At 43.0% G+C, this 24309-nt stretch overlaps 1 protein-coding gene across 1 annotated transcript in view; it reads left to right on the top strand.

Moving 5' to 3' along the window:
• ESR1 (estrogen receptor 1) overlaps window positions 1–24309 on the top strand; it is a 1629997-nt gene that overhangs the window by 1570438 nt on the left and 35250 nt on the right. Inside the window, exon 7 of the mRNA XM_078648772.1 lies at window positions 21644–21827. Within this exon, the coding sequence (XP_078504898.1) occupies window positions 21644–21827 (184 nt within the window). The remainder of the gene's footprint in view (window positions 1–21643; window positions 21828–24309) is intronic.

The raw sequence follows: 24309 nt of genomic DNA on the forward strand, positions 1-24309 counted from the left end.
GACATCTGGCACGTTTGTGACGTGTAAAGCCTTGTGCCAAACTGTAAAACCAAGAGGTGAGCATTTGTACCTAAAAGAAAAATAAGGCTTTGCTCAATCATTGATATAGGCATTAATGTCTTTATAATACTCAGAACAATAACACCACAGAAGGAAAACTAGATTCAGCAGCTCCCCCATAAATAATAGAAATATATTCCATAATAAATCCAGAAGAGTCCCATAGTAATGTACCCATCACATGGAGACCCCATCCTTTCATCTGTGTCCACAGGTATTTTCAAAGGAAGACATACACGGTTTAGTTTTGTCCCGAAAATCAGTCCATGGTGACCCAGTGTCATTTGGGAATGTAAACCCCATTTTCTAGATTAAAGAAAGCATGACATTTCAAATGCATTCACATTTTCGAAAATCTAGTTAGCTGTTACACAATTTGGAATGAATGTATACAGGAAAAACAAATCTTTGTCTGGATGTTGTTAAGGAGATTAATCTTTTTTTTCCATTCCACCCAATAATTAAGGCTTACTTATTAATCTGTGTGTACTTATTTACCATCGTTTTGCCTGCAAAGTGTTTGATCCATAAAGAATACCAATTAACCATCTATTACATTGAGACTACAAAGTGATTGCCCTATAAATAATCTTTTTATCTACAGCTATTTATATGTCAACAGCAGAAATGTAATTATGGACTTTGTTTTCAGAACACTCATTTATAAATAACAGTTGATGTAAAATTACAAAATGACTGCAATTCCTTGCAGTTCCTGGGGTCCAGCAAGCTCTACTGATGTAATCAAAACCTAAACCTGACCGGTATGGCTTATGAATCCATATATTAGCTTCTTGTGAATTCTTACATATGCAGTCAATAAAGCAATGAAAGACCAGCCTGAACATATGCCTGTATTGATTAAATCAGATTTATCAGAAGTTATCAGAAAGGCTTCCTGATTCCTAGCTGTAAGAAACTGGGTTATAGTTAAGGGGGTGAAGACCCACCTTAAAAAACAAATGTAATCCTTGTCAGGGTAGGGTCACTAAAGTCCCTAAATTAGCCTGAAATCACCCCCTGGTAGCTATGAAACAGAGCAGACAGGCTTAACTTAGACGCAATGTGCAAAGCAGTCATGCAGGACCAAAATAGTAAAAAAGTCAAAACGCAACACAAGAAAAAGTCCCAAATCAATTTAGAAAAATAGAGTACATTTTTCTCAATACAATTACACCAAACAACAAAAAGTCCAGTTAGTGGAATTAGAAATATGAACGGTTATTGCTTTAAATAAAAATAGGACCAAAAAGCATGAAGTGCCACCCATGGTCAGCTGGTCACGATAGACTGGTACCTATGTGAGATTTGTGGCTGACCTTGTTGGAGCACGGGTCAGATACAGAAACCAGGTTTGACCCAATTGGTTGCTTTACCTTGGGACTTAGGGTCTGATCTAGATCTTGACGGACGGGTTACTCCGTCACAACGGTGCTGGATATCCCATCTGCTGAAATATAAATACTATAGGACATAATGGGATTTATATTTTTGTTGTGATGGAGTAACCCTTCCACCAAGATCTAAATCAGGCCCTTAATTAAAGAAATGGAAGCTCAATAGTTTCAGCAGGCGAGGAACCAGCCTGTTATGAAGGCGGGCTCTGTGAGTTCAGACATTTGTCAGGCGAGGACGCAGTGAAGCTGTTGGTTTTTGGTAGGAAAGCTCAGAGTGGGAGAAATTTGAATTTCACACCCAAGGAAGGTCACTCACTGGCCCGATATTTATTATGCCGTGGCCCAATAAAGATTTCTTTGTTTGCATGTGGTCAGCTTTTTGGAACTTTGATTCTTCCCGCAGAGCATGGCTACAAGCTGTAGCTGGAGAGGGCTCTATGAGGCCAGATACCCTGCCCGTGAAGGAAAAGCTCTGAGTTGGAGAAAACATGAATCCCCACACTCACCAGTCAGTTCAGCTTAGCAGATTTGTCCCTTTCCTCTGAATGTTTTTGCCCAGGTTTCCAGGGGCGGTTGGAGAAGTGCTACCAGGTACAGTTAAGTGTTCCTTGACCTCAGGAAAAGAAATTGGGAGCCAATACTAACTCCAACACCAGGGTTTAGGGCAGGCTTAGTTGGAACTGATCAGATGGGCAGTTGCTGGTTAACATCTTCTAGATTGTTGTGTCCCTGTAGCTAAACAGGATGTCGGCCTTATGACCCTTGGAGTCCATGTATTTGGGTACAAGAGAGCGCAGGTCCACTCCTTCAAGGCTCTTCCCAGGTCTCAGACGAAATGTTCAGTTTTTTGCTGATCTTTCTCAGGTACATTACTGTTCTGAGGAAGGGTACTCTGGATGTCATATTCATGCCTGGCACCAGATGAGGGGAATGAGAGTGACTCTTGGCTACTCCCTAACCAATGCTGTAACATTTCTCAGGGTTACTATACCAACGTTTGCACAATTTCCTATGCCCTGCTGCATCCCACAGTGCTTTTCCCTGCCTAAATCCAGGATGATAAAATCCTTCTCCCCTTGTTCAGAGCCTGTGTGTTCACCACAGAGCAGAGGCATGGCATTAGAAATGAGAACCCCTCCTTTGTGGACACTTTAAAACAGTTCTGGGGGTAGCTCTCTCCCCACTAGGGACGGAGCCTAGCTGACTGGGGGCACAATCAAAAGGGCCTGCCCAAGTGTCAGCTTCCTGTGCCAGGGAAGCCCCCTTTTAAGTTAATTAAGTTCCCGTGCACTGTCCGAATGGTCATCATGCCGAAGGGACACAACCTCCGTACCACCCCTAGACCTTTGTCTCTTCTTTGGGAGAAATGTTCACACCTCATTCAGGCTTGAGTACTCAGAAGACTTCAGCTGGAGGCTGATGCGAATTAACACCCAGAGGCTTTGGGCAAGGGAAATATTATTTTCTAGAAGTACTTTTTTCTTAATATTTATTAAAACTCTGACTTCTCCAGTTAATTGGGCTTTTAAAAAATATTGCGAAGAGTCCAAGAACACAATTTATAGGTGTTTCATAGCCGAGTATAACATTATTATAATTTTTTTTGTTGCAGAGTTTTATATAGAACTTGACATGAATAAGGTATCAGAGCGCTTTTTATAGCACCAGTTACGTTACATGAGGACACACATTCATTTTTGTTAGGCACAGGAAGATTAAGTAATTTACCCAGAATCACAGGATGTTCAGCGTCATTGCGGAGACTCGAACCCGGTTCCCCAGATTCACGGTCGACCGCCCTAGCCATCAGGCAAACTCCTCTCCCCTTAAATGTAATGTTGCATCCTAGTGTTTCTCTGTAGAACAGCCAGCCTTGCTGCAGTGAAAATAGCTTTTTCTAGTCACTGTAAGGACATGTTTAGCATCAACCTTCTGCATGTCCTACTTTTAATTACAATGCACCATGCCTTATGACCTATATGGCATACTTAAGAAAAATGTATTCAAATTTGAAAGTAAGGTTTAGACTTATTTTAGGCTGTACTAGTAAGCCTGAAGCCATGTTTTACCCTACCACTGTCGTGGATGGCACAATAGGTGCTGTAGTCTACTAATGAAATTTAATTTACAGCCCCTGGGTACACTTTGTACCATATACTAGGTTCTTATAGGTAAGTTAAATATGCCACTTTTGGTTATGCCAATTCAACCATGTTTAAAAGGGGAGCACAGGCACTTTACTACTGGATAGCAAGATTAACGTTCCCAGAGGCATACAGCCTGCAAAACAGATTGGGCAGAAATCTGGAAGTACCCCACACACAAGATGATTAATGTCTACACCGGCTTGTAAAATTGACTTTGGGAACCTTTCAGACATAGGAGGTGAGTGTGCTTGAATATCAAGTTTGAAAAACACTTCAAAAACTGGCTGTAAGAGTGTTTGAGGCCCTAAATAGTAACAGCATCCACTTTGACATCTGCCTTCTATGTAAAATAGTTCAGTGAACTAGTAAAGATGTTTTAGAGATCAATGTGAAATTGGAGGTTGCATGGTTAAATCGTGGGGGGTCCATTCAACACACAAATCATAAAGTACAATATGTAAATGTACCAGCTACTTATTATTAGGTGATATATGTCAGATACTTTTCTTTTGCAAAATATTTATTTTGTAGCAAAAAACTTAAGAAGAATTTACTTGCTAGTAGCCAATTTATATGGAGATAATTCTACTCTGGAAAACTCCTTGCTTCCTTCAATGTAGCTGAATGGCATCTGGCTGGGTTGAGCACTTGAGCTTGTCCTTGGCAATAATCTATAATGCGTATCTATGTACCTGTGGCATTACAGCAACTCTTTTGATCACCCAGGGAGAAAAGGAAGTTTACTTAATAAAACTGTTCCTGTGCCTCACCCCATTAAAAAGTATGCTATGTAAAAGATTCAAAACTACTTGAGAAAAACAATCTTACTTTTTGAAGCCAATCTTATGATGAACCACAGGAGAACCAATGGAGCTAAAAATCATAGTGGTTGATATGGACCTGCTGCTTGGAGGAAAAGCTGCACTATGCTCTTATTACTCTGTGGGATGGTTGGGGACATTTGTGGAATAAACTTCACCCAACAAATGCCACACTGCCATTTGCACACATCCAAGCAGGCTAGTCAAGGTGTAAACAAATGTACAGAGGAGAGTCAATTTATCGCCAGTAGCTTTTAGAATTATAGGAGTCGCAGAAGCAGCTGAAGATGAGTGAAACTGTTGGGATTAAGGGCTATGGATATCTCCTTGGACTATGACCTTGCATCCTACACCAAATATAGCAATGCATGTCTCAGGTTGATAGGGATTACATATGTTCCTACATTTACAGTGCATGAAATAAGGGATGTAACTAATGATGTATCAAGATTTTCCCGTACTACCGTCACAAATTCCCCAAAAAGTTGCTGTTAAGATAAACATGATTAGCATAAAATAGCAAAGAAACAAGAGAGATGTAACCAATGGTTAGAGGATAGAAAGGCTTGGAGAGAGGGTTGCCTTCAAACGCTTTCTAAATCTAGGGTACTCCTTGAAAGAAAAGATGCTGATCAGTGATGGTTCAACATACTATGTTGCAAAGCAGTAAAGGAAAAACCCTACATAAGTTTCATTATATGTCCAGCGCTAAAAAAAACAGAGATGCAGGAGAACTTCCTTAACCTTTGTTTTGACAGTTTAAAATGGCGGTTCAATAAACACAGTTGATTTGTAAACTAAAGATTTGCAGGTGTATTCCCTGCTACAAGCACCTTCATTGCCAAGGGCCTACTCGGAAACATTTTCAGATGTTTAGGTACACATGAAGATGGCATGAGCTCCAAACCCCAGCCTCTCCAGTGCGGTGTCCCACAGGGTTCGTCGCTTAGCCCGACGCTCTTTAACGCGTATATGGTCCCACTGGCATCCATTGTGGCCCCTTTTGGGATCCATATGGTTACCTACGCCGATGACACCCAACTGGTCGTAGCCTTAAATCAATCTTCACCAAACTCCACGACCTTGAAAGTCTTTCTCACGGAAGTGGTAAACTGGATGAGGTCCTCCCACCTGAAATTAAATGGAGGAAAGACCGAGGTCATGACCTTGGGCAAATTTAATAATACGGCACTCAGAACCATCTGGCCAGTATGTATGGGCCCAGTCCCAATTCCTAAGCCAGAAATAAAGAGCCTAGGCATCTTGCTGGATAATAATTTGACTTTCCAAGTACAAGCCAGCAAGACAGTGGCAACCTGCTTCGGCCTGATCAGAACGGCAAGGAAAGTCCTCCCCCTGCTCCCTGCCCAAGCCAAGAAAACCATGGTCCAGTCTATCCTGCTCTCCAGACTGGACTATGGTAACGCGCTCTATCTGGGAGCCCCCACCTCGGTCATCAACCGCTTGCAGGTCATCCAGAACTACGCAGCGAGACTGCTGACGGGAACCCCCAAACCGTCTTCTGCAAAACCCGCCCTTCGCCTCCTCCACTGGCTACCTGTGAAAGAGAGAATCAGTTTCAAATCACTCTGCATTGTCCATAAATCTCTTTAGGGGAAGGGTCCGCCCCTGCTCTCAGCCATAATTCAACCATACAAAGCCAGGAGAAAACTGCGCTCGGATGACCTTCACCTCATCGCTACCCCTACAATCAAACGATCTAGAACTGGCGGCAGACTTTTTTCCCTGAATGCAGGCAGACTTTGGAACGCTCTTCCTCTCCATCTCCGAAACGAACCTAGTCACTGCTCCGTCAAGAAACAGCTTAAAACCCTCCTATTCACGTAATATATCACCCTGCTCTGTCCACTAACTTAGTAGTTTTGCCTAGCGCTGGGAGGCCTCCGGGTAGCCAAGCGCTTTACAAATGCCCCTTCATTTCATTTCATTTCATTTCACACCAGCTTTCATAACTGTTGTGCCTGCGCCTTTAGGTAGCACTCAAGGGACAGAGGATTCTGTCACATTACATGCTCAGACAGTGATGATAACATAGTTCTAAGTTCTAGCTAATAAAAATACATAGAGAAAGGAGGGGCCTGATTTTCAAAAGAGGCTGGTCACAGAAATTGGTTTGCTTTACAATGCAATACAACTCTATCTTTGTAGTGTGAGTGATACTCAAAGCCCACACATTTCAAACCTTCTGCCTCACAAACATTATTGAGGCAGACATTGGATTATGACTCCTAGTGAACGATGGGATTGAGGCCTACTTGGGATAGCAGTCCTCCATTTCAGCATTCAAAAATGCAATTTGATGACGTTGCGACCCCTGTCCATTAAGGGGAACAAGGGTCACATTGGCGTAACAAGCAGCACACTGTGATTCCAGCAATAGGGGTGCATATAGGGAATACATGACACCACTATCTGCACCTCACAATGTTCCTAGCCTGCATCAGCACCATTTAAGATGTCAAAATTTGGGCAGCCTAAACGTTTGAAGTCCTTGGCACATTCCCTTGAAATGAGCTAGCCATGCTATGCTTCCCAGCCACAAAAATGATCACAAAGCATATGTGTGTGCATTGGCGAATTGCCCATGAAGTGGGAAGCGACTTTCGCAGTCTGCAAGGAAAGCAATGTGTGCTTTGCAATTAATAATTTAAATACAAATCACAAAGTACTATTTTCCATTGCAATTTCTGACTTTGCATTCATAAAGTGAGTAGCACTAAGTTTGCAAATGGAAACTCATGTGAGAATCAGACTGATTGCCTATCCAATTACATATAGTAGAACTCCATACCAGGGTGGTTTTAGAGCCAATGATGCAGTTTTTGGTCAGAGACAGGTATTTGTATAGATGGAATGAAAATTGGTATTTCAAGCTGCATAATCTTATTATAAGCCCACTCCTCAGTTTTCTATCTTCTCTTTATTTTAGATCCAATAAGTACCTTATTTGGACATATATCCGATAAGCTAATCACCAAACAGTTCAAACCTGTGTAATATATTATGCATGTTCATTTTATTACAAGATGGTCTCTGTATTATAACATTGTTAAGTAATTGTAATCAAACCTCATCATGAACACTACTTTCTTTGGCCCCATGTGAACCACTTCTAAGACTGGAACAAATCACATTCATGGGTGTCAGTCAATAATCTGAGGAGACTTTACCTTTCCTTTCCCTGTTTATTAGCTATTACTAAGTACCTTCCTCCTCCTCCACACCTTCCAATGATTTCCATTCAAGTTTCACTCTCCCTGCGCCAGGGAATTCATACCTTAGTGCTGCTGAAAGTTGAATACTGGTGGCTTATCTGGGCGCTCTTTATGACAGGGTTGAGGGTTCACCAACAGCTCTGACACTTATGAAGGAAGCTGACTCACCAACACATTCTTTGTCATAGGGGCATGGGTCATTGGTCAGGATACGCCTAAAAGGGGTCCCAGCTGACCCTCTAACTTCAAGAGCTACCTACCATGTGTGAAGGCCTTTCCTTGGACGCTGCAAATAAGGCTCCCGCTCTTGACATAAAACCCTTTGAGTTGGCAGGCTCAAGTCTCATATCTGTGCTTCTCTCTCCATATTGTCATGCATACTGCTACATCTCAGCACCAGCCCTAATTTTCCAATAATGACAGAACTGTGTGCCTGAGTTATTGCTCTTACTGGAACATTCTTCAACATAGAGATATATGTATATACAAATGTATTCACATATAAACCAATAGGTATACCTAGATAAGTGCAATCTTAATAAATAAACCAAATGGCATATTGAACCTTGCTCAGACTAAGAAAAGCCAGAAACGCAGTGGGCCAAGGGTACCACTTGCGTCCCTGCTAAACAGTTACCCTATGCAAACAAGCATTTGCAAATGCAATTAGTCTCCATTTGTGAGATTTTGAGCTATTGGCAGTGTAAATGACAATGCTTTTTATTTATGTGTTTTGAAAGCCTGCTACCGGTGCGTAAACCCGCACTTTGTACTTGTAGTCCTTGCTTACGAGAAGCAAGGCAGGCAGTAACTGTGTCTCTTTTACAAAACACATTGGTAAAGGACATCGTTATTTACAATGCCAATAGCTCAAAACTCTCTCAAAAAGTGAGACCTATTGCATTGCAAATGCTTGTTAACAGCAGTTTGAGGCTACATTCTGCATGCCATGTTCTCTGCTGACCCTTCATCAAAATGTAGTGACCGCCTATCCCTTGTACTCACAAACTTTTAGCTGCATGCAAGTAGCTGGAGACTCTCACATATTTGAACACTAAACTGGAAATAAAAAATAGTCTTGGTGTAGGAAGGCTTCTGCAGACATGCAAGTATAAATGTTATAGAGTGTCATTGATTAGCAAAGTGGTGTAAATCACAAATCGCAGGTGATGGCCTGTGTTTTCTGGCATACCCGATCTTCTAGATCTGTAATTGCTGTGGTGGGAAAAGGAGAGGGGATGAGTGAAAGACAAGAGTGGAGTTTGGGGGAGGGATAGATCACATTTGAAGTTATATGCACATTTAATTATGGAAAGCCCAGATCCCAGGTTAGTGGGCAGCCTAATCACCATGGGGTAAAATATAGCCTTCTCTTGTGTACTGAGTAAACACACAGTGTTTACATCTACTTAATGGTTACATTCCACTGGAATACAGTTGCAGAAAGACAACTTCCTTACTAAAGCTAGATTCGTGTTGCTTTTGTTTTTAATGTGCGATTTTCTTTCGAGATGGACTGCTCTTTTGGTATTATTTAAATTGAACAGATGATTCCAAAAATTATCATATTAATAAATTATTGAAAACATGCACATTTACGTTACATCATGTTCCTGTCTTGTTTTACCTGCAGGCTTCATACATTTATGCAAGCAGTGTTGTCTTCATTTTATTAGTCTACACTAAAAAATAGGCACTGCTCCAGTGGTGCCTCGAAACTCGACCACATTCAGTCAACAGTTCCAAATATTTACAGGACAAATGCACATATATCATGAGCATATACTGTATTCTCCAGTGAATACACCTAAACATTTCATTAAAAAGTGGTGCTGTGTCAATTATACATTTAATTGACTGAACTCACTCCCTGGAATTTCTGATTGTATTCCCATCAACCAACCCCATCCGGCAAATCTTTTTTTTAAAAACTTTATTCATCATTTTTCACAGTGGTAACATCATATGCATTAGTGTACACAGTCATCATCAGTATGCGATAAAGAAGCTTGTACAGTCATAGGTGTGCATGGTTCAAATATAAACAACGAGGAGGTTCAGCCCAGTCTTGATGCAATATTTAGTGCTTAGCACTCCATACCCTCAGAGGAGTGCAATAACTCAACACAATGTGGGATCGCCACAGCCGAGAACAAGGTGCATACAAACTGTATATTCGGAAAAGGATATGTCTGGGAGGTCCAGGAGACAGACAGATAGACATTGCCTTAATAATGAATTGCACCAAATCGGGCTCCTCGGCAGACCCCTGCCCTCCGAGGATTTTTCGACTGGCCCTTCCAGGACTAGAAAGACAGATCCTTATGCTTCTGAATAACTCCTTGGAAACTGTATATTTACCGGCCAATCTAAAAGAAGCTAGAATCACCACTCTGCTAAAGAAGCCAGGTGCGGATGTTTCCGCTCTTAAGAATTATAGACCTATCTCCCAGCTCCCTTTCCTGGCAAAAGTGATAGAACAACACATACTGAGGACACTCTCGAACTACTTGGAGGTCCACCAGCTACTCAAAGCACGGCAGGCGAGTTTCAGAGCCCATCATAGCACTGAGCTAGTGATGTCTGTCCTTGAGGAGCCCAGAATTATGGCTGACAACAAACAACCGAGGGCCCTGATTTTATTAGATCTATCAGCGGCATTCGATACGGTCAGCCATAAAAAGTTTTTGTCTCACCTTTTAGAACTGGGCATCAGCGGGCTAGCACATCAATGGCTAGATTAGTTTCTATCAGGCCGGACTCAGAGGGTTCAGCTGGGTGAGCATATATCGGCCAAGGGCACTCTTACCTTCGGCGTACCCCAGGGCTCCGCATTGTCCCCGCTCCTCTTTAATAACTAGCTGCAACCCCTGGTAGAGACCCTGGTGTACATGGACTGCTGGGTTTTCAACTACGCAGATGATATCCAACTCGTCATCCAGATCAACAACTCTAGCCAGGCCCAGGAATCGGCGCAAAAGTTAACTTAGATTCACAGTAAATTAGATGACGGCCAATACTCTGAAAATAAATCCGGATAAGACCGAAGTGCTTGTCATCCCCACTAAAACTAGCTCTTGGTGTGATCTTTTCTGGCCCCCGGAACTGGGTACTGCCCCCACACCAGTCCCGGTTGTAAAAAGCTTGGGTATAAAAATTGACAAAGAGTTGTCCATGTCCAGCCAGGTCACCACGGTGGTGGGAACCTGTATAGAGTTGATGAGGCAGCTACGGAAACTTGCCCCCTTCTGTCAACTGCCTCATTACAGGCAGGTATCTGCTACTGTCATCTCAAGGCTGGATTATCGGAATGCCCTTTACATTGAGCTCCCCCAGAAACGCATTAAGAGACTGCAGGTAGTACAGAATGATGCGGCCAGGCTCATTTATAGACTTCCTAGAAGGACTCGTGCTACCCCCCTTCTACACAATTGCAGTGGCTTCCAATCAGACAGAGAGCTCATTTTAAAGGCCTCTGTATTGCACATAAAGCAATTTATGGCCAAGCACCAGTGTACATAAAAACGCCTGGAGAATTATGTTCTTGGCCAGATGCTGCGATCATCTGAGGCCTGCCGTTTAGTCCCTCCCTGGTATATCACCAACTCCAAAGGGGAAGAGCGTTCTCTGTCATGCTTCCGCAAATTTGGAACAATTTAACTGAGCATCTTCGTAGGGAACCAGTCCCTCTCATATTTAGGAAACAAATAAAAACGCTCCTATTCAGGGAGACATTTGTTACAGTGTAAGTCTGCTGCCTGCCGATTGCCATCTGTGTTTCCGGTCACTCTTTTTAAAAGCGCTTAGAGGTCTGAAGGTGGTTTTGCCCTATACAAAATAGATTTAACATTAACATTGCAGTGTTTGGGTTGTGAGTTAGAGACGGGCTAACCAACCCCGGTGGGAACTATGCCTGGTTCCAGCTGTGAGGCAGAGTTGCGCTGCCGAGATGTGAAGTAAGTTCTGAAAGGGCCTCATATGTCTCTGTGACGTGATGAAGAGGGCACTGTAGTGGAATACACCTCGCTCTTTGTGTTGCAAGAAGCCAAGCTACCCAACCAGCTTGGAACTGTAGGTGCTGTCCTGCGGCCCCACTGTATAGCCACCTCTCTCTTGGCCAACAAAAGACTAAGGTTTACAAGCTTACGGACCTTTTTGGGAAAGTTGGCCACATAGTCCAAGAGAGCAATTTCGGGTTCATGGTCAATTGGTAAGTTGATAATGTCACCCAATGTTTTCTGTACCGCTTCCCAAAATGATTGTGAGGGCAGGTCCTTGCTAGGTGTGCGAAGACGGCTTGGGGGAGCCCACATTTGTGGCAGGAAAGGGGTCTGGATGGGTCTAGTTTTTGGACTCTGGCAGGTGTAATGTATATTCTGCGTAGAAATTTGAAGTGAAGTGGCTTGTGTCAGCTGTTGAGGGAGACATCTTTCATGACTGCACATCAGGCTGCCCATTGGTCGTCTGTTATTGGGATACCCAAATTCCCCTCCCAGTCCCTGCGGATCTTGTCATCATTGACGGGGATAAGTTGCACACATGCTTTGTATAATTTGGAGATGAAGTGGACACCCAGTTCGCTTTCAATAACTAGCGATAAGGGGGAGTACGATTCTGGTTCAAGGGGAAGGCCGGGCAGTGTGGGGTGCATAGCTGATTAAATCCGCCCCAGCACAAACCTGTCAATAAACATGGCATTAGGGAAGCAGGTCTTGTCACCCACCGCAAAGGCATGGCCGTCCGGGAACAAGTCTCCAGTTTTTGTGATGGCAAATTTAGTTAAGGTGCCTTGCACCACCCGCTCACCTGTAATTGGTAACCAGCGGGCATTAGGGAGTGGTAAGGCTGTTGAGTACAGGGTGGCCGTGTTGGTGACGTGCCAAAGCTTTTCCCAGGCCCACCTAGTTGTGGAGACTGTCTGAATGTCATTTGCGTCTCTGGGGAGGCCTTTGGGGAGTACCGCAGATAATTGTTCGGGGAGGACAAGGTCAGACTCTGGGCGCAGAAAAGGGATCCTGGCCTCTGGGTGATACCAAGCATATGTGTAGCTGCACTGAGCTACTAAATAATACAAATGCGGATCAGGCACCCCGTAGCCCCCTCTTTCATAGGGGAGAGTCAGTACTTGCCAGTGGACTCAGGCCCGTTTATCACCCCAGACCAATCGTATCAAGTGTGATCTGAGTGTCAAGAAACAACTGTTTGGAAGGGGTACGGAAATGTTGTTGAAAAGGTATAAACATTGGGGAGGTCGACCATCTTGATGATGGCTATCCTACCTGCAATAGACAGTGGCAACCTAAGCCACCTGTCAATTTGTGTCTTCAGGGTGGCAATAGCCTGTCCATAATTGAGACGAACGATCTGCTCTGTGTCTAAGTGGATGTGTATGCCCAAATATTTGACAGAATCCGCACACCATTCCAATGGGAACTCAAGCTCCCAGAGAGTCGTGCTGGGTGTTAGGGGGACAATCATGGACTTTCTGCCAGTTGATGCCAAGGCCCGAATGCTGACCAAAATGGACTATCTCACGTATGAGGGGATCCAGATTAACCTGTGGGTCCCGAACATAAAGGATGGTGTTGTCTGCATAAAGTGAGACTAAGAGGGGGCCCATATTAAATTGCAGGCCTCTCCGTAGATGTTTTTCTTGGAAGTGCCGGATTAGGGGGTCCATAGCAAGAATAAATAGTAAAGGCGACAGCGGGCAACCTTGTCGTGTTCCCAGGGACAGTGAAAAGGGTCAGGAGAGTGCACCGTTTACCCGAGATGAGCCGTTGGGAAGCGATATAGCAACGCTGTGGTTGCCATGAAACTCATAGGCATCCCCATACGGCGCATGACTGACATGAAAAAGGGCCACTCTACAGAATCAAAGGCCTCTTCTGTGTCAAGTAGAATTGCTGCCGCGGCTATTTCCGGATTTATCATGTGTAGGACGGAAAATAGAGTTCTGAGGTTCAGCGATGTGGAACGGTGGGAGACAAAGCCAGTTTGGGCAGGTGAGATGATGAATTCCATTAATTGAGATAAACTCCCAGCGACAATTTTAGCAAGGATTTTATCATCTAAATTTAATAATGACAGGGGCCTGTGTGTACCACAGAGCTGTGGGTCTGTGCCAGGTTTTGACAGAAGAAATATGACCGCTTCACGAAAGGTAGGAGGCATTATTTGTCTCTCAAGGGCCTCAGCGCAAACTTAAGTTGCGGTGCCGATAAGTCTTTATAGGCCTTGTAGAAGTTGCCCGTGAACCTGTCCAGTCCGGGGGCAGAAGATGACCGTAGGGAGCCAATGGCTCCAAGTATGTCACTTTCTGAGATGGGTTCCACCAGGAAGTCCTGCATATACTTCTCAAGGTAGACTAGCGCCACCTATTCCTGGTCGGAGTGATCACTCCCTATTCTGGTGGTATATAAACTTTTGTAGAATTGTAGTGTCGGTAAGCAACTGGCTTGTAGAAGTCTGTAACTCAACGACGTAGGCTTTACTGTATTGAGGATGGAGCATCTGTGCTAGCACCCTCCCTGGCCAATCGCCCTCCCCGTACTGTTTTGCAGTTTGCTATTTTCCCATGAAGAGAATCTCCTGTTCCACAATGTCTCTATAGTCCGTGAGCAGGGCCACGCGATTTCTTTCAGTGTCAGAGTTACGTGTTCACATTAGGGTAGTGTTAAATCGGCTAGCTCGCGTTGTAATCAAGACAGTGTGGTGCATAAATCACGGGGCACCCCAGCATGTTTATTAATACATACACCCTGTATGTTTGCCTTGAATCCCTCCCAAAGGACAGCCATTGTATCTACAGAGCCGGTGTTTATGGCAAAGTAGTCTTCAATTGCTTCCTGAATTTCACGTTGAAACTGGTCAACCTCGAGGGCGTGGCTCGGGTAGCGCCATTGCCTTTCAAACCCTTCTGGGCGGGGGAACTTGAGAAGTAATAACACAGGAGAATGGTCAGAATATGTCCTCGGGAAAGTCTGGATTGAGTGACACTAACTGGAGATGCATGGGGTTAATAACCAGAAATCAATTCTGGTCCAGGTGTTGTGATAACCTGTGTAATGAGTGTATTCCTTGAGGGAGGGATTGCGTGTGGGCCATATATCAAGCAAAGATAGTTGTTCACATAAGGACATGAGCGCACGGCGCATGCAGGATTTAGAATCTGAGGCAATGGAGGTGCTATCCAGGGTCAGGTCAGGGATAATGTTGAAGTCCCCTCCTACTAGGAAAGCCATGGGGCCTAGCTTTAGGAGCTGATTGAGCAAAGAATGAAAAAAGTCGGGGGAGTCCGTGTTCGGGCCATATACGTACACCAATGCTACCCCCTGTCCCATCAATGTCCCAAATACAATGACATATCTGCCTTCGCCGTCGCGCACAATTGTGCGCAGGCTGAAAGGGACCTTCTTGTGTAAAAGAAATGGCAGTACCCCTAGCGTAGTTGCTAAAGTTGGCAAAATATCTGTGTGCGCCCCAATTAGAAGCAAAGCGAGCGGGGTCAGATGAGGGCAAGTGCGGGCTTCTGCAATGTCGAGGCGTATGTCATGCACCTGGATTTTAGATCCAAGATCTGCGAGATTTTTATCTAGGGCATCAAATCTACCATCAAGAGCCTTGAATCCTGCTCCCATCTCCCGCAGCAGTGAGCCCACCTGACCCGTGGAGTCATCGAGACGCTCCGCTTCCTGTCCGCCCTCTGCCATGCCCGAGTAACTCTCCGGGGCAGTCTCAGCAAGTTGTCCAGTTTCAGTGGGGGATATTGGTTGCTGAAAAGGCTGGCAGAGCTTCAGAGCTGCAGGGCCCTCTTGGTCCGCGGTTTGGCCATGCCCCAGCAAATCTTTTTAGAAGCATACATATGTAGTAAAAAATGTGGATAAAATAATTTAGCAGAAAAACGTTATTTGTTTTGACAAAATAAAGCTACTGCATTCCTTTATAGACACGTTAACACCAGCCCACAACGTGTATATTTAATGTATGATTTAGAAACCATTACATTTGTAACTTGATGAAAATTAGCATGCAAGTTACTGAAATATATATATATATATATATTACCTACTGGCGGTCGTCAGTAGGTAGTTATAGTTACTACCTATTTTCCATAGGAAATCCGCAACATTCTATTTGCAATAACTTTAGTGGTTGACGAATCTTCGCGAAATTTTTAAAACTCGTTGGGCACTCCAGTCCGCTCCTATCCTGAAAGTTAGGTGAGGATTCGTCAAGCGGGGGCTGAGAAAAAAGGGGGTCCCAAAATGTGTTTTCCACATGCAATTTCCCATAGGAACCTTTAGTCGCAGCTACAGCCCGAACTGCTGAACAGAATTACACCAAATTTGGGAAAGAGGTAGTCCTTGGTTCAGACTCGTGCCTTTTTGTTAAATGGTGTAAATCTGTTCTGTAGTTTTTTTAGATATTAAAGGAAAAAAATATATATATCTGGGCGGAGCCTAACAACACATCTCATCGTGAGATCTGATTGGCTGTCAGCACTACATCCAAGAAGTGTTGGCAGCCATCTTGGGACCAATATACATGATAGCACCTCATTTAAAAAGCATTGCAGTTAATAGAAGGTTCTAAGACTTTAGTTACATTATAAATCATTTGTTGATGGTACCATACTCATTTTAGGAATTGTGGTGTGTTCTAAGGTGATTTTACCATGTGGAAAAGCCTTCAGCTGGGATACCATGAATCATGTTTGAGAGAAAACTATTTTCCCACGCTTTTCCCACAGAGGTTTGGAAGGTGATCTATAAGCTAAACTGAGAGCATATTTTCTGTAAATTCACATTATCTTTCTCAGTCAAGTGAGAATAAAGTCTGACATTCTCAGTAAAACATGTACATCCAACAAGGGCAGAGAATGTCAGTTGATTCCTTTGAGTTCTACTGCATCTTCCTAGAGTGTTCAATAGAATCAATAGAACAACTAGAGTGCTAACAGCTTTACCTATGACAAAAGTATAGCACACCTGAAGCCATCTTGATTGGAATAAAGTGGTAACACTTAAAACATTTAATTTAAAAAGGAACAAAATGAGGGGCTTCATTTTGCTATAGAAAGTATGATTAGTGCTGCAGAAAGAAAAATGATGGCACATTTTGAGTGACTTCTCAAATCCTCTTCTATTTCATTAAAAAAAAATTCTGACATGCAGACTGAAACATGTACTTTAAATACCAGCAGCAGACTTCCCTGGTGTGCAGTAGTTTTTCTACAATGATCTAATGAGAAACTAGAGTGTTAACATTCTGAATTTATGGCAAACGTGTGACACCTCTGAATGCCTTCTTGATGTAATCAAAGTAAAAAACTGAAAGTATTTCCTACTGAGGAGACTGTAGTAAATGAGGAAATTAGAAAACTTCATAACAAATAAGTCTCCCAAGATGGCCACCAGATACAAAAGAGCCCAAATGTAGCACAAATATCACCCAGATGTAGCCCAAGTATAGCCCAATGACAGAATGTCCCAGAGTGTTCTAAAGAACAACTAGAGCGCTAACAGTCTTACTTATGACAAAAGTCTGGAACACCTGAAGCCATCTTGATTGGAATAAAGTGGTGACACTTAAAACAATTTGCAAAGGAACAAAATGAGGGGGTTCATTTTGCCATAGAAATTATGATAGTGCTGCAGAAAGAAAAATTAGGGCACATTTTCACTTCTCAAATCCTCTTCTATCTCATTAAAAAATTCTGACATGCAGACTGAAACATGCACTTTGAATACCAGCAGCAGACTTCCCTGGTAAGCAGTAGCTTTACTACAGTGATCTAATAAGCAACTAGAGTGCTAACATTCTGAATTTATGGCAAATGTGTGACACATCTGAATGCCTTCTTGATGGAACCAAAGTAAAAAAAACTGAAAGTATTTCCTACTGAGCAAACTGTAGTAAATGAGGAAATTAGGAAACTTCATAACAAATAAGTCTCCCTGATGTGGGTCCCGTGCTCTCCATGCCACTGGAGTCAAGCGTCACGTACCGTAATGCGCATGTGTTGCGAATGCGCGGGAGCAGGAGTCGCGGACTGGTCGCATACCAATCGCACACATCACGTAATATTAAATGTATATGATGTAACTGAAAAACACGCAGCCGTCGCACACCGTACGCGGATCCTTCACCACTTTTCTAAAATGGGGGATAAAATCAGCGCATCCCACCGTGATGTGTACGCGTTGGGTGCGTGACTCAGAAAAAAAATTGGAAACATTTTTGTTTTCAAGAAAAATATTAATTTATTAAAAGAAAAAAGAAAACAAAAAAATTTAACAATATTTCGGTTTGATTTAAAAAAAAATGTTTTTGCAATTTTCAGAAAAATATATAATGTTATTTAATGAATAAAATATTTATAAATAAGCAGTTAAAAAACTGTAGAAAACCAGTACAAAATAATAGGTATAACTACTATTACACTTAAAAATTGGCATTTAAAAAAGCTTTGAAATTCACTGAAAAAAACATAGGTTTCAGAGACGTTATAGTTAGAAATTAGCATTTAAATAAGCTTTGAAATTCACTGAAAATCCATAGGTTTCAGAGATGTTATAGTTAGAAATCAGCATTTAAAAAACCTTAGAAATTCACAGAAAAAAACCATAGGTTTCAGGGGTGTTATAATTAGCTGGACATTTCTCTCGTACAAAACCATAGAAATTCCTCCGTTATAGTTAGTTCTGCTAACTATAACTCGCGCGCCCGCAATGCACTGCTGATAATGTCACATATTACATGTAAATCAATCAATCAATCAATCTGGGGTTTATAAAGCATGCTACTCACCCGTGAGAGTCTCAAGGCGCTGGGGGTGCATCTCCAGACCATTCGAAGAGCCACGTCTTGAGGTTCTTCCTGAAGGTGTGCAGAGTGGGGGAGCATCAGATGTTGACTGGGAGCTCGTTCCAGGTCTTTGCTGCGATGTAGGAGAAGGCTCTTCCACCAGCTCTGGTTCTAAGGATGCATGGGGTATCTGCCAGGGCGAGGTCAGCGGAGCGGAGGTCCCTTTTGGGTATGTGGAAAGAGACTCTTTCATTGAGGTGTTGTGGAGGGCTTTGTAGGCATGGGTGAGTAGCTTGAAGGTTACTCTCTTCTCAAAGGGGAGCCAGTGGAGGTCTCGTAGGTGCGGGGTGATGTGCTTGTGTCGTGAGGTTCCGAGGACGAGTCTGGCTGCGGTGTTCTGAATGGTTTGGAGCTTGTGTAGCAGGGTTTTTACCATGTAAACATACTATAATAGAGAGAGAGAAAATAGAAGACAAGGAGAAATTCATCTTCTTTCCTCTAAGTGCCATCTGTGGAATTTAGCTCAATACTTTTCCAAAAATGACAAAAGTGCAGTGCATAAAGTGCTAGAATGCAAATATTTATTATTATTTTTTTCGCTTCCCTGTCTTCTATTCCTGTTCCTTTCTTTTTCTCATTTTTCCCACCTTATTCTTTCCCCTTCAAACCCCCCTTTGTTTTCCTTTTCCTTCCTTTTTGATTCAACCCGACATCTCCGAAAAGGTCTCTAACATCTCCATAAATTGCGATGCAGCGTTAAATCTTTTATTGGCACCTACTCTCTCAGCGTATGCTTTTTCTAATGTCCTAGTACGAATTAATTTATTCAACCATTCCGAATAAGTAGTTGTTTTTTTTAGACCTCCAGTTCTGCAGTATCAGTGAACGTGCCACGAGGGAGGCAATTGCTACAAATGTATCCTCATCTCTCGACATTCCGAGGTTTAGTCTTTGGCTTGCAAGACCAAAGAGTCCAATTTCAGCGTCAAGATCCAGACTTTTCAGAACTCCCCGGCTTAAAGCCGAAAAGATCATCTCCCAGAATTGTCCTTGCTTTGGGCACGTACCCTTCATCAAAGCAAAACCAGCTCAGCTTTTGTGAAATGGGCGCAAGCTGATCGTATTGCCCGTGTTACTGGGATGTACAATTAATTGTGAATATGGTTTTTGCCTCATTTGTTTAATTTAATTCAACAAACTGGTAATGTCGAGAATGCACCAGCCTCTTTTAAACAACAAGCTGGAGCCCGGTGACTTACTGGGCGGGAGGATGGTGGGGGAGAAGGGAGGTGGGAGTGAGAGCAGAGAAAATGGGATACGGCAACAGGAAAAATACACAACAATGAAAACATAACAATAGCAGTACTCGTGAAAGGGTGCCATGCTGATAGAGCTCATATCTCCAGTTTTCCCTGGAGACCAGAGCCAGTCCATGTTCGGGGCAGCCACAAGTATCAGGGCACAGGCAGCAGTGCCCCCTGCTCTGAGGCAAGCAGCACAGCCCTCCCTCTGGTCCACCTGCTTGCTCTGTTGTGAGGCAGATCAGGCTCGCATCTGCTCACTGATTGGGACGGAGGGGGTAGAGGAGCAAGAAAACAACACAACAATGAAAGCTTAATTCCTGAAACGGGTGCCCTGCTGATAAATAATGTATATCCACAATTGTTAAAAATATTTGCAATGCTATAGGTCTCGCATTTAAATACGATACCAATGGCATTGGAAACAAACGGCCCCCATTGTACCGGCTACTTTGAAAGTGAAAGCGGGCATGGCCCACTGAATGTAAGCGAAGCATGTCATTGTGCCTAACATAGGAAAGACTCAATAAAGAAAATAGTACACGTACCATGTAACAACCAAGTAAAGGGGCCAGTAGCCATGGAAGTTATAAATGACGACATGGCCGTACTAAGAAGGGACTAACAAGCTTATTAAGGAATCAAGCACTAGCATGTACAAAGGACTTAGGGCCAGATGTACAACCCTTTTTTTGCAGCAGCAAACGGGAGATCCTCTAGTTTGCGACCGCAAAAAAGGCTAATGGCATGTACAAATGCTATTTTGTGAGTCACTAACTCGCAAAATAGTATTTGCGGCTCCCGCTATTTGGAAGGGGCGTCCCTTCCTAATAGCAAGTCACCATGCCATGTACAGTTGTTTTGCGACTGCATTTGTGGCCACAAAACACTCGCAGTTTACCACCTACTTCAAGTAGGTAGTAAACCACTCGCAAACGGGAAGGGGTCCCTGGACCCCTTCCCCTTTGTGAGTATGTGAGAAAATATTTTAAGAGCAGGCAGAGGTCCCAGGGACCACTGCCTCCCCGTAAAAAAATGACATTGAAAAGTTCCCTTAAGGAAAACGGGCTGCATTTAAAAAAAAAAAAGACTGCTTTATTTAAAAGCAGTCCCAGATATGGTGGTTTGCTAACCCCAGCAGACCACCATCCCTGGGACTGCTAGTCATTCCTAATGGGGTTGCAAATTACAACAGCCTCATTATTATTCATGAGGCATGCAATTTGCGACCCCATTAGGAATCACTAACAGAGTCTGTGACACTGTTATTCATCCCAATTTGCAAGTCGCAAATTGTGAGTCCCAAATGTGACGCAATTTGCAAGTCGCAAATTGGTGGGTCATACATCTGGCCAAAGACACATGCCAATGAAAAATATGTGCGGGGAATGGGCGGGGCTTCTCTCCGTACTGTACTACAACAGATCATTGCCAGAGCATTGCTTGCGCACTGGCTCAGGCTTGACCTAAAAAGTGGACTAGATAACTCACGGGTCATACTGAGGTATTTGGGGCTGAGTACAACCATGACATTTTGATCATGGCAAATGTTCATTGACAAATCATTTAACTTCATGGCCTGTGCATAGTTTGATGGTGCTTTTGGCCGCACAGTTGACCATAATAGTCTTGTGGGACAAGGGGCCTCTAGGTGTTGGATTTGACCTTTATTGCATGCCCTTCGAAATATTTAAAGACATTGCTCTTCTTGCATTGCCTTCAGCTTACTTCAGTGTCAGAACTCAAATCCAACTAATGTTGTGTGCTGTATGACTAATGTTTAGCCATCAAGGAAACGTTGCCCACATGTCATCCACTTTAGATTCGACACTCATAGTCTGATTCTGTGTTTATTTTGTTATTTTGTCCCAGGTGTTTATACTTTTCTGTCAAGCACCCTGGAATCCCCAGAAGAGACTGAGCAAATACATCTTATTTTAGACAAAATAATAGACACACTGGTTCATTTGATGGCAAAGTCTGGCCTCTCACTGCAGCAACAACATAGGCGGCTCGCCCAGCTCCTGCTCATCCTTTCTCACATCAGGCACATGAGGTGAGTGTACACGGATTTCCAGAACACAACTGTGCCTGCCTTTTAGCACGTCATATCTGACTGAGTATAGGACGTACTTATGTAAATGTAAATTATTTTTGTGTACTGCCTAATACTAATGTGATATTGTAGATTTGTGATTCTAACTTTGTTTGAAAAAAGTAATAAGGGACCATTTGAAAAAGTGATTTGTGTCTGATCACACAATTGGGTCTTGTGGAGAAGATTGGGCTAAAACACAGGACTCCTAATTTCTGGCTCACAAGCAGTCAAACTACCTGCTAAAACTCATTATCCACTATCAAAAGCATAAAGATGTCTGATGAAATACTAAACTTTCAATGCACTCAAAAGGGATTTGCAAAAATCAGATAATGACAGATAAAGTCATCTGCAGTTATATGATCTGCTCGTCAGGTAAACATCACTTACAACAAAACTTTTACAACGCACTACCATTACAACGCGGTCATTACAACGCAAACCATTACAACGCATTGCGCTGGGGGGCGCTCTAGGATAGGGAATATATTTAATTTACTATCCAACACCTTCCCTACTATCCACGGGGACTGGAGTTGGAATAGTAAATTAAATAAATCACTATCCAGCGCCTAAAAGCACTATGCGTTGTAAAGGTTTGCGATGTAAAAAACCGCGTTGTAAAGGCAGGCGTTGTAATAGCCTGCGTTGTAACGTCATACATCCGCTCGTCAACCTGCCTGCTTAGTGTACAGCATTAGTTACACTAAACACAGTATAGCAGAGCAGCTAAGAACAACTCTGACCAAAGGTTGCAAACCATAGGAAGAGATGTGTGTGTTTCACTCTACACCCTATTCAATGGCACAAACTCACCTTAGAAGTTCTGGGTGTGACACATGAGGGTTATAATAGGAGAACTATTGAGTGTGAGATCTTAAGATAATATTTAAGAACTCTGAAGCACAATGACAGGGAGGTCTGGGATGTCGCTCAGCTTCAGGAGACTTCCCTTCCCACCATGCTTTCAAACCAGCACATTTATTAAGCGGCAGATCCACATCCTAAATCCTTCCATGTGTCGATAATCAGATTCAGTTTGCAGTGTCTGCTACTGAAGACCAATCTCTTACTCACAAAGCACTTGATCAACTGATCAAGTGCTTGGTAGAGATGTTGCCCACTATCACTGTGTCAAATTACTTAACTTTGGCCTACCCTTATATAAATACATTTGGTACTTGTTTCAGGAGACTGTTCTCTTGCAATAATTTTGGGTTGGTGTGTTAATTAAAGCTATTCAACAGAGAGGCTTGGACAGAGTTACATGGGAAGGGGAAACTCGACTTTCATACACATCTGAAAAACAAGTATTCTATAGGACACGCATTGACTGTCAGACTTTTATCTACATCAATGCTTCTTTGGTTTTGTCATGGTGTTTGCAAAAGTTTATTGCGGAGGAAGCTGCAGGGCCCTGGCCAATCTAAAAAACAAAAACACTGACTAAAGCAAACATTTTAGTCACAAATTGTGTACATTGCGAAAGTAGTCCAGGGAACTGAAATGAACTATTTTGTGTGTGTATGTGTTCCTGTAAAATGGCAGAATGCTGGAAAACACAGTAAAGGTAGCCAATGTCTGTAGTAGCCTGCCTTATCATGCCGTGCCAAAGTGGCCGGAAGAAAAATGTGAATGACACAATAGAACAATGAATATAGAGTCCTGACTAAATGATCCAAAACGCACTTTCTTACTGCCCGTTATGCCAACTATCATGTAGGGCAGCAACAAAGTACCTCCACTTTTGTCCGTCTTGGGCAAGTTTCTGTACCGAGACCCAGCCATGGTTCAGTGTCTTCATTTCAGTTTTCACAGTTTGCCTCCAGGTGTTTATTGGCCTGTCTCTTTTACATTTTCCTTGTAGGCTTCAGTCGAGAGCTGATTTTATCATGGAGTCTTGTTCTCTTCTGATGATGTGTCCTATCCATATCCATCTTTTTCTGATAATGATGGTGTCCATGCTCTCTTGTTGGCATTTGGTGAGCAGGATGGAGATGGCTCGTAGCTGGAAAATGTGCAACATTCTTCTCAGGTTACTGGTGTGGAAGGCTGACAATTTGGTGATATTGCTCTTCATCATCTGCCAGCATTCTGATCTGTGCAGCTCTGGTAAAGCCCCTGATTGGTTTTTGGTGCTGAACTCAGATGATGTCCACACATTTGCCAGTATCTTAACGTCATTTCTGGAATTGTCAGGTCTGCTCTTGATGTCACTGCCTGCCCTGCCATCAAGTTTGAAAGAACTGGCTAAGTAGGTGAACTATTCAGTCATGGTTTGATCCTCTCTATCCACCTTGATTGGTGAAGGGACTGGAGATACCAACAGATGCAAGCTGAGCTTGAAGCTGTGCCAAACCATGACCTCAATATTGTGGTGGGAGACTTGAATGCTAAAGTGGGAAATGGCAACACGAACCATGACAGAGCCATGGGAAAG

The sequence above is a fragment of the Lissotriton helveticus genome, chromosome 6 (assembly GCF_964261635.1).
Source record: "Lissotriton helveticus chromosome 6, aLisHel1.1, whole genome shotgun sequence".
Classification (NCBI taxonomy): domain Eukaryota; kingdom Metazoa; phylum Chordata; class Amphibia; order Caudata; family Salamandridae; genus Lissotriton; species Lissotriton helveticus.